Here is a 10,886-nt window from a genome sequence, read left to right as displayed (position 1 = left end):
TGTAGGGCTCCATCCAAGGACCCTGGAATCATGACCTGACCCAAAGGCAGACCCTTCACCGACTGAGCCACCCAGGCACCCCTAAGAATTGTTTTTAGTTTAGTCCATTATTTTTCTTGTTACGAAGATTTTTTTTTTGTTATGAATTGCTTCCATGCTTTTTATGTGTTGGACTGGAAACTGGAAGCCTTTGTCTCACTTTTTAAAGTGTGAGATTTCAGGGGCACCTGGGTGACTCAGTGGGTTAAGTGTCTGCCTTCAGCTCAGGTCCTAATCTTGGGGTCCTGGGATCAAGCCCCATGTGGGGCTCCCTGCTCAGTGGAGAGTCTGTTTCTCCCTCTCCCTCTGCCCCTCCCCCTGCTTGTGCTCTCATTCTCTCAAATGAATAAATGAAATCTTAAGAGTAAATAAATAGGGACACCTGGGTGGCTCAGTGGGTTAAGCCTCTGCCTTTGGCTCGGGTCATGATCCCAGGGTCTTGGGATCAGGCCCCGAGTTGGGCTCTCTCCTCGGTGGGGAGTCTGCTTCCCCTCTTTCTCTCTGCCTGCCTCTCTGCCTACTTGTGATCTCTGACTGTCTAGTAAATAAATAAAATCTTTTAAAAAAATGAAAGGAGATTGGGAGAAACGAGGGTGGCTCTAAGCAAAGTACACTTGGCCTTTTGTGAAAAGGGTACCAATGGCATCACTCTCTCCAGGTCTGAAATTGTAAACACCAGGAGCCTGAATGCCTGCAGGGGAGGTTGCTTACTTTTCCCAAGAGACAGAATGACTCAGTGATGAGGCTTTGAGGGGAGCTTTCAGTCTTCAGCCCTTTGAAGATCAGAGTTCTAGGCCGGATGGAGGTGATAAGCGCTGAGGCACTGGACCTGAGCTGGCGTGTGCTGTGTATGGGTGCATGACGCGGGTCTCAGGGGAGGGCACGGTCGCCAAGATGCTGATCTTCTCTGGGAGGAACTCTGCCCAATTTCTTGGACTGGTCATTCCACTGCTCTGGGCCTATATCCCAAATCTGTAAAATGAAAGGAGTGTGCTCGGTGACCCTGAAAGCCCCTTGCAGCGCAGACACCACTGAGGTTTCTTCCTTGAAAGTGGGTGCAGAAGAGGGACACCTGGGTGGCTCAGTCGGTTAAGCGTCTGCCTTCGGCTCAGGTCATGGTCCCAGGTTCCTGGGATGGAGTCCTTCATCGGGCTCCCTGCTCAGCAGAGAGTCTGCTTCTCCCTCTCCCTCTGCTGCTTCCCCTGCTTGAACTCACTCTGTCTCTCAAATAAATAAATAAATAAGATCTTAAAAAAAAAAAGTGGGTACAGAAGAGAAAGGTACGTGGCTTGAAAGAGCCACATGCCATGATGGGACCGGTTCTCTGTGGGTGCCAGTCTTTTACTGCCGTGCCAATGAATATTTGTCTCACTTGCCAAATTAAGAAATCCCATGAGAGAGGTCCACAAAGGTAGAGGAGAATATGCTTGCTAAGAAAGATGATCTGGCTGAGGTAAGGATTGGCTCTCACTGGAACACCTTATTGCTTTGGCTTAATGGGAGGAGGGAGTGTAAGGAAAGTCTCAGAGGAATCCCCAAACAAAAGTAATGGCACATGGCATTCCTAGGACCAGGGGGGTGTTACCATAGCAACTGACTCCCGAGGTATCCACTCAAGGTTTTGAGAACCCCAGTCTCCATCCTGGGCTACAGCAAGTCATTTCGCCTTACCTACCAGGAAAGTCCGTGAAGGACTCTGTTTTAGCTCCATTATTCCACGTCTGGGATCCCAACCCTCCCTAGAAATGTCACATCAGCACCAAATGACCACATGCTAGGTCAGTCCGTGCGTGGGGTGCTCAGAGTGAACCCAATGATAAGCACAGCACCCCATGATCAGAACTCTGGCAAGGGCGCATGCGCTCTCTCTCTCTCTCCCGGACAAATAAATAAAATAAAATAAAATAAAAAGAACTCTGGAAAATGGGGACACCTGGGTGACTTAGTTTGTTAAGCATCTGGTTCTTGATTTCAGCTCAGGTCATGATCTCAGGGTCGTAGGATCGAGCCCCGTGTCAGGCTCCGCACTCAGCACAGAGTCTGCTGGAGAAGCTCTTTCTCCCTCTGCCCCACCTCCCACTACCTCTCTTTTTCCTCTCTCAAATAAATAAATAAAACTTAAAAAAAAAACCTCTGGCAAATGTATTTCTGTTCTTTTGAAGACAACTCAGAACACACCCTGTTCCCTGACTTTGTATACAATTGCAGTAACTCTTCTCTTCATTGAAAAACTTACTTTTCACACTTATCTCGAGGGAGACTTTGTTTGATGTGAGACAACTTTAGAAAGCAAGATCCAGAATTTTTCTACTACTGTAAAATGCTGAAATGACTGCACTCCTCCTGAGATCGTGTTTATAACTTATCAGCCAAAACTAACATCCCAGAGAGTGGGAAAGGTACTCATTCCTCTTCGAGGACATCTGAGCATAAAATAAGAAATGTTGGTAGCGTCTCAGACTAGACCTGAGTGTGAATTGCAGGATATGAGCTGAGGACTGTTGGGCCTTCAGTCTCAGCGTGGCAAGGCCACGTGTTTGACTAAAATTGTTGCTTTCTCAGAATCTTCTGGTGAGGATGGCTGTGGGCACGCACAGGTGCATTCCAGAACGTTCCTCTCAGTCTGGGGCCTCGAGGTAGCATTAACCTCCTCTCTGCAAATGGCACACATGACAAGCAACTGCTTTGCTGACATCTGACACCCACACATGTGAAGGGAAGAGCAAAAGGAGTGGACAACACAGCACAAAGCTCATGCTTTCCCAAAATGAACCAGAGCCCTCTTTCCACTGGGAACGTATGGGCTCTGTGAAATCGGTCTTTCATTAACCCCAGTGAGAGGAAATCCTGAGGTAGCGATGGTCCCTTCACTTGGCAACCACTTCATAGCAGGACCTTGGTGGTCATGATTCCCTTCTTTTTTTGAAAAAAGATTTGATTTACTTGACACAGAGAGAGAGGTAGTGAGAGAGCACAAGCAGCCACTTTTAACTAAAAACTCCCTTAAAGAAGCCTTGCCCTGCTCCAGCTGGCTCAAGGCCAAGTTTGTACTGAGAAGCATGCTTTTTAAAAAGCAGGCCTGGGGGACTTGGGTGGCTCAGTCGACTGAGCGTCCGGGTCTCCGTTTCAGCTCAGGTCACGATCTCAGGGTCCTGGGATCCAGCCCTACATCGGGCTCCCTCTCCATCTGCCCCTCCCTCCCCCTACTCCTGCACATGCGCAGGAGCTATAAATAAATAAATAAATAAATAAATAAATAAATAAATAAAATTAAAATAAAAAAAAAGAAACTCCCATCCAGGGGCACCTGGGTGGCTCAGTCGTTAAGCATCTGTCTTCAGCTCAGCTTATGATCCCAGAGTCCTGGGATTGAGCCCTGCAGCAGGGAGCCTGCTTCTCCCTCTCAGTAACTTCCCACTGCATGCTCTCTTTCTCTGTCTCTCTCAAATAAATAAATAAAATCTTTAAAAAAAATCATCCATATGCTATTAAAGCCATTTGATGCACAGACACAAACATGCTGAGAATCTACCTCTTTACTGAGACATACAAAAATGTGCCCTACTCAAAAATGGGTTGGGGGGCTGGGTGGCTCAGTCTGTTAAGCGTCTGATTCTTGGTTTTAGCGCAGGTCATGATCTTGGGGTCAGGAGACTGAGCCCGTGTTGGCCTGCCCGGGATTCTGTCTCTCCCTCTCCCTCTGCCCTTCCAGCTTGCATGCGCGTGCTCTCTCTTGCTCTTTCTCAAATAAATAAATAAATAAATAAATAAATCTTTAAAGAAAACAACAAGGCACTGACTTTGTTCCTTTATTCACTCATTTAACAGGCATTTGAAGGACTCTCAACGCTGGGCTATGCACAATTAGAATCTGGCAGAAAAATACTTTGGAAAAACTGTCATGGAGACCATACCTTAGTAAAGAGGGACTACAACATGCTGCTGCTGATGGGGGCCCATTCCAAGCCAAAGGAGGCCAGGGCAGAGGAGAAAAGGACAGCATAGGTTGCCCAGGCGACAGTGGCTCCAGAAAAACCCATTTCCAGGTGGGCTCCAGAACAAGGAGGCATTACAGAGCCCATCCAAAATCATGGCCACAAGGTGGCCCAACGTGATGGGGGCCATATTTCTATATATTAATGCCCTCTGACATCTCCACTTGACCCTTCTATTCTTAAACCAAACCTTCAATCAGAGGGGGAAAAAAGACTGGTTTAGTATATTGAGAAATTACTTTCATAATTAAAAAACCCTGGGGTGCCCGGGTGGCTCAGTCAGAGGAGCATGTGACTCTTGATCTTGGGATTGGGGATCATGAATTTGAGCCCCACAATGGGTGTAGAGATTACTAAAAAATAAATAAATAAACTTTAAAACCCCATAGGGGCACCCTGGTGGCTCAGTTGTTTCAGCGTCTGCCTTCGGCTCAGGTCATGATCCCAGGGTCCTAGGATCAAGTCCTGCATCAGACTTCTTGCTCATCGGGGGAGCCTTCTTCTCCCTCTCCCTCTGCCACCTCCCCTGGTTGTGCACTCTCTCTCTCTCGCTCTCTCTCTCAAATAAATAAATCTTTATTTTTAAAAAAAGATTTTATTTATTTATTTGAGGGAGAATGAGTGAGGGAGAGCACAAGAGAGGAGAAGGTCAGAGGGAGAAGCAGACTCCCCAAGGAGCTGGGAGCCCGATGCGGGACTGGATCCTGGAAGTCCGGGATCATGACCTGAGCTGAAGGCAGTTGCTCAACCAACTGAGCCACCCAGGCGCCCAAATAAATAAATCTTTAAAACAAAACAAAACAAAACAGGGGCACATGGGTGGCTCAGTTGGTTAAGCGTCTGCCTTTGGCTAGGGTCATGATCCAGGGTACTGGGGTTGAGTTGGGCTCCTTGCTCAGTGGGGAACCTGCTTTTCCCTCTCCCTCTGCCTGCTGCTCCCCCTGCTTGTGCTCTCTCTCTCTCTGTCAAATAAATAAATGAAATCTTCAAAAAAAAAAAAAAAAAGAACAACAACAACAAAAAGACAAACCCACAATATACAACTCTTTATGCCATTGAGATATTAAACTCCAGGGGGAAGCTAATTTTTTTTAATCAGTAAAATATCTTAGGAAAGTTACCACTACAGCCCCTTCCCTTCGGTTTACCCTTAGTGAGCATCTACTATGTGCTAAGCTTTCGACTAGACTTCCTGCTTTATCTCTCTCTTCCCACCTTTAATATTCTTTAATGGTTTTTCCAGCTCTTGGATGTGGGTCCAGCTGATGAATGACACTTGGTACGTGCTGCTGCTAAGCCTGGTAACAAGACAAAGAAATGTCGGTATCTTGACAGCAGTTCACCAGGGACCCGCTGCCCCTGCCCCAACTCTCTAGGGACAGTGTTGCCCTGGTCGTGGGGGAAGCTGAACATGGTGAAAGCTTCTAGAGTCTAAAGTAAATATTCAATAGGAGCAGGTTGGATTTTTAAACAGGTTTCCCTCCAAGGTATCTAAGGGGTTATTCATCCTCTGAAACCTCTTTTGAGAGTTAAAAAGATGATCTGACAAGGAAGGTCTGGGCATTGTGGCTTCTTACTAGAACATAGGAGTTGCTGATGCCCTGAATACTGCCTTGGTATTTTAGCCTGTAGAGTTAAGGACAATTTAGATAAACTGGGTCTAAATCCACTAAAACTCAATACTGCCAGATCTGCATCCCAATTCCATGACTGCACTCTTACACATACCATGGAACAAAGCTAACTCACCCTGCATTTTGGTTTTCATCTGCACTCTCTCTCTCTCTTTTTTTAAGACTATTTATTTGACACAGAGAGATCACAAGTAGGCAGAGAGGCAGGCAGAGAGACAGGGGGGAAGCAGTCTCCCTGCCGAGAAGAGAGCCCGAAGCGGGGCTCTATCCCAGGACCCTGAGATCATGACCTGAGCCGAAGGCAGAGGCTTAACCCACTGAGCCACCCAGGCACCCCTGAAAAAGTATTTTATATTGACACATGCAAGACTCTGGCCTAAATTGAATGCCTCTCTACCAACACCAAATTTCATAAAACCCACCTCTTCGGGGCGCCTGGGTGGCTCAGTGGGTTAAAGCCTCTGCCTTCGGCTCAGGTCATAATCCCAGCGTGCTGGGATCGAGCCCCGCATCGGGCTCTCTGCTCCGTGGGGAGCCTGCTTCCTCCTCTCTCTCTCTCTGCCTGCCTCTTTGCCTACTTGTGATCTCTGTCTGTCAAATAAATAAATAAAATCTTTAAAAAAACCCACCTCTTCAAAATAGTACTGTCAAAAATTATATCCTTAGGGGTTAGAAATTCCATGAGAATATTCACTCCAAGTTCGAATTGTGCCATATCTGCAAGGCTATGTTTGTACGCACTTCTTTTCTAACCCTTTCACCCTGCTTAGCTCAGTGAAACATTTTTCAAAATTGTTCTTATTTCCCAAGTTTTAGCACCAAAAGAAAATTGTTCTCATTTGCTTCCATTTTTAGACAAATTTCCAGTTTCCTCCAACCCTCCACTATAAAGTGAGTATTTTAAGCAATGTTTTCAGGCTGACACATTAAAGTATTTCAGAAAATTAAAAGGTAGGGCTAACCACTGTCTACAGTGCTTTACCCAGACTAAAACAACAACAGAACTAGGCACTCAGACTTTAAAAGCTTTCTCCCTGTGGGGCACCTGTGTGGCTCAGTCAGTTAAGAGTCTATTGGTTGGTTGAATCTTGGTTTCTATTCAGGTCATGATCTCAGGGTTGTGAGATGGAGCCCCACATTGGGCTCCAAACTCAGCCGGGAGTCTGCTTGAGATTCTCTCTCACTCTCCCCCTCTGTTCCTCCTTCTGTTCGGGTGCTCTCTCAAATACATAAAGTCTTTACCGGTGCCTGGGTGGTTTGGTCGGTTGGGCGTCTGCCTTTGGCTCCCGTCATGATCCTGGAGTCCCAGTATCCCTAGATGAGCCCCATGGCGGGCTCCCTGCTCAGTGGGTGTCTGCTTCTCCCTCTGACCTTCACCCCTCTCATGCTCTCTCTCAAATGAATAAATAAAATCTTTTTAAAAATGAAGTCTTTTAGGGGTGCCTGGGTGGCTTGTTAAGCCTCTGCCTTCATCTCAGGTCATGGTCTCAGGGTCCTGGGATGGAGCTTCCCTTCCTCTTCCTCTGCCTGCCTCTCTGCCTACTTGTGATCTATCTCTCTCTGTCAAATAAATAAATAAAATCTTTTTTAAAAAAAAGTTAAAAAAAAGAAGTCTTTAAAAAAAATAGGAAATAAAGCTATCGCCCTGCGTGAGTCTTAGTGTAAATGAACAGACATTACACATATCATGTGTTGTGTCTGTGTGAATACTTCCCTCACCCAAAGCCCTGAATATTTATAAATCCACGTTTTTTGTGGATTTAGCTAAGAACTTACACCTGGTTTTAAATATTTGAAATAACAATGCGGGGGCACATGGGTGGCTCAGTGGATTAAGCATCGGACTTCAGCTCTGGTCATGATCTCAGCATCCTGGGATCAAACCCCATGCCTCCAGGCTCCGGCACTCAGTGGGAAGTCTGCTTCTCCCTTTCCCTCTGGCCCTCCCTCTGCTCTCTCTCTCAAATGAATAAAATCTTTCTTTAAAAGGTTTTATTTATTTATTTGACAGAGAGAGAGATCACAAGTAGGCAGAGAAGCAGGCAGAGAGAGAGGGGGAAGCAGACTTCCCGCTGAGCAGAGAGCCCAATGCAGGGCTGGATCCCAGGACCCTGAGATCATGACCCCAAGGCAGAGGCTCAACCCACTGAGCCACCAAGACGCCCCATCAAATGAATAAAATCTTTTAAAAAAACTTAAAGTAAATAACAATATAGTCTAATCCTCTCCTAACCTAGGTCTCCCATGTGTTAATGTGCATACTTTCCAGATTTAACCCAGCCCCAACATGACTCCACCCACCAATGCTCCCTAAACCACACACCTTAGAAGGAGTTGAGCTTTATTTATATCTAATTTTGTACAGGAAATTTTGTACAGAAAACAGGACAAGCAGTTTCTTTTTCATTTTATTGCTTTCCTTTAAGAAATCAAAATCCTTCTGGTAATGGGCAATTTCCATAAAGTGGGGTTTACTTATCCCATTTTCCACTCACCAAAGCCCTCAAATTCAGAACTTATTTCCCAAACTTGGAAAAGGCAACTAAAACAACAACTTGAGAATGTCTAGAACTAAAGTGTGTTAACTCCTGAAGCAGGTTTTAGAATGGCTGCCCAGCTGAATTGTTTTTTTCAGGTTTACTGACGTCCGTCACATCCATGGGTATGGTAAGCTCCTTTCTGAGGGAAGAAAATTGCAAATATTTAGTATCTGGAGTTGTGGATGAAATGAGATATACATGTACATTTCATGCTTGTTTTTAAATTTATATTTTCCCCCAATTCCCCAGCACACATTTCTTTAATACCCAAGGCCAAGCTTGCTTTAGGGACAATCTTCCTCTATGTACAAAATTTAAGGGTACCCTGAAAAACTCAAAATTCAAGATTAACAATTTTAATGTAGTATTTAACAGTCAAGACTAATGCACAAAAAATTCCAGGATGACCAAGTTATCAAAACGTTAAATATAGGCAAGATCCACCCCTGCGCTCGCACAGCAGCGCCTGACTCTCCATCCTGATGGCACTCTTAATCCTGATTGCAATCCTGATCCAACAGAATGTTATTTACGAAAACAGGGGCCCGGCCCGAGTTTCCCGACGATTCGTTTATATACTGCATGAAAATATTTACCTTGATGCCCCCACCCGGCATCGCCCCCACCTTGGACGGAGCTCGAGACCCCTCCCCCCAGGTAGCTTTGGCTCCGGAGGGGAGGGAGAGAGACCTGGGCGTCGCAGCCGGCTGGCAGAGATCGGGGTGCCTCCCGAGCAAGCTACTCACCGCGCAAACACGTCGGGGTACTGACTGCGTTGGAAAATGCTGTCCAGCTCCTTCAGTTGCAACCCCGTAAACGTGCTGAGGTGGAAGCTTTGCTGCATGCCCTGGGGCTGCGGCCCCTCGGAGGCACCCAGTGCCTCGTCCTGCTGCTGCTGCTGCGGCTCCTCCCCGTCACCGCCGCCACCCTTCTGGTTCTCGTCGTCTATGGGGCCGGCCGCTCCCGCGCCGCCGCCGTGGCTTTCTTCTGCCGCTGCTCCCTGCTCAGGTTCGGCCCAGAGCTCCTTCGCGAAGTCTCCTCCCATTACGGAGACCACGGCAGGGATCGTATCTGGAAAAGAAAAGAGAGGGCAGGGCGCTGGAGCCCAGGGTGCGTGGGACGGCGACCTGAGAGCAGCGACGTCGGCCGCGCCTCTACGGCGTCCCGTCCCCTCGCCTCCCCCGGGGAAAGGCCGTTTCCTGGGCTTTGCCAAACCCGCGTCCGGGTTCGGGCACTCACCCGACGGTTCTCCTCGAAGCTCATCGACTAGGCCGTGGTAAGCGGTGCCTTTTTGGCTGCCCTCGGGCGGAGGCTCCATGTCCAGAGCGCCTCCACGGACTCTGCGCTGCGGCCCCCCGCGACTTCCGGGTGGGGTACTGTTCCTGTGCGGGGTCCGGGTTACCGCGCTTCCAGCTCAGCTTCAAGGTCCGCGCGCTCCTGCTTGGACGCCGGCGACCCTCGTTACTTCCGATGGCCGGGCGTGTGGTGGGCGGGACTTGTAGGGGCGAGCACGCGGCCGGGGCGTGGCCACGAAGTAGGCGGAGCGTTTGCCCGAAGAGCGCTGCCGCTAGGGGGCGCGCGCGGGGCTTCTAACTCGCCGCTTAGTCGACTCCTCCCCGCTCCTGCCTGGCACCGCTTTGGGGAAGGGGCTTTGGTGGGTGGTGCCAGCCAGCCGGGGGCGGGGACGGGGCGGGGACGGAGTGGGGAATGAAACTTCCGACTACTCCCCTGAGCCCTGGGAAGACGAGTGAGGAGAACGTCTCACCGCCTGCCCTGGATGCACGCGGGTCGGTACAGGGCTGTCGCCCCAAGACCCTGCAGGGCGAGAGACCCAGAGATAGGGATGGAGAAGGCGCGGGGGACCCTGGCAGCCCCGGCACCGAAGCGATGGTATCCCCCTCGCCGTGTGGGCTCAGAGCACGCCTCTCTCCTCCGACAAGTCAGTAACTAATGGATGCAACTCTCTGGTTGGGTTCCGTTCGCCCCCAGAGCCCACGAACCGGGCTAGTGATTCGGACGAAACGATTAGCTCGGGGGCTGCTTGCTTGCTCTGGGTTTTTGTCATAACGCGCTGAAAACAAAGCCCACCAAGCTCCCCCCGGGAGTGTTTGGGAGCGGGAGCTTGAGGCTGGGTTTGCAGAGCACTGTGGGTGCTCGGATGCACGCTCTAAGAAACCCAAAACCCTCTCTTGGGAAAGGAACAAATACTTCAGATTCGTAGTAAGGAACTCACATAGAGAGTACAAGTGTAGGACCCTGCCCACTGTTCCGTGCATCCAAAAATTCTTACGCTGTACGCTGCACGCGACTGTGGGGCTTAGGACCTCTGCATGCTGAGCTCGGCTACCGCGCCTTCCGCAGCAGGTTCTCTGCAAAAGCGCGCGTGTTTCTGGGCTGGGCGGCTGCTGGACTTGGGTTACTTCCCACTTTTTTATTCTCCTCCCGCTCGTCCTGTTCCTCCTCGTTGTCTTCGTCTTCGTCCATCTTCCTTTGTCTAGAACTATCTTCCAGGGTTTTTGCTTTCCACTGATAAATATCAAATAAAAAAGGGCCAGGGCAGATGGAGCGCTCTGCTTCTCCCTTAAAGAGATGTTTTGCATAGTGGTGAATACCGCTAAATGACAGCCCGGGCGCTCCCTGCTACTTCCCTCTGGCTAGGGTTAGAAAAAATATAGATG

General features: G+C 48.8%; 1 protein-coding gene across 1 annotated transcript; it reads right to left on the bottom strand.

Annotated features, from left to right (window-relative positions):
* Positions 1 to 8,093: 8,093 nt before the first annotated feature.
* On the bottom strand, positions 8,094 to 9,678 carry LOC125092145 (rhox homeobox family member 1-like). Its single transcript, XM_047716496.1, has 3 exons — positions 9,448 to 9,678; positions 8,955 to 9,279; positions 8,094 to 8,347 (listed from the first exon to the last, which is right to left on the bottom strand). Exons 1-3 carry the CDS (start codon positions 9,524 to 9,526, stop codon positions 8,269 to 8,271), a joined length of 483 nt encoding a protein of 160 aa, XP_047572452.1. The 5' UTR covers positions 9,527 to 9,678; the 3' UTR covers positions 8,094 to 8,268.
* Positions 9,679 to 10,886: the final 1,208 nt, after the last annotated feature.

Source organism: Lutra lutra, chromosome X (genome assembly GCF_902655055.1).
Source record: "Lutra lutra chromosome X, mLutLut1.2, whole genome shotgun sequence".
NCBI lineage: Eukaryota > Metazoa > Chordata > Mammalia > Carnivora > Mustelidae > Lutra > Lutra lutra.
This window is presented reverse-complemented; position numbering and strand designations above follow the sequence as displayed.

What these genes read in the sequence shown, in the direction of transcription:
- LOC125092145 (XM_047716496.1), bottom strand. Translation starts at nt 9,526, where the DNA reads ATGGAGCCTCCGCCCGAGGGCAGCCAAAAAGGCACCGCTTACCACGGC. An exon ending in GCTTCGAGGAGAACCGTCGG is followed by an intron (nt 9,280 to 9,447) that starts GTGAGTGCCCGA and finishes TTTCTTTTCCAG; the next exon opens with ATACGATCCCTGCCGTGGTC. An exon ending in TACCCCGACGTGTTTGCGCG is followed by an intron (nt 8,348 to 8,954) that starts GTGAGTAGCTTG and finishes TTCTTCCCTCAG; the next exon opens with AAAGGAGCTTACCATACCCA.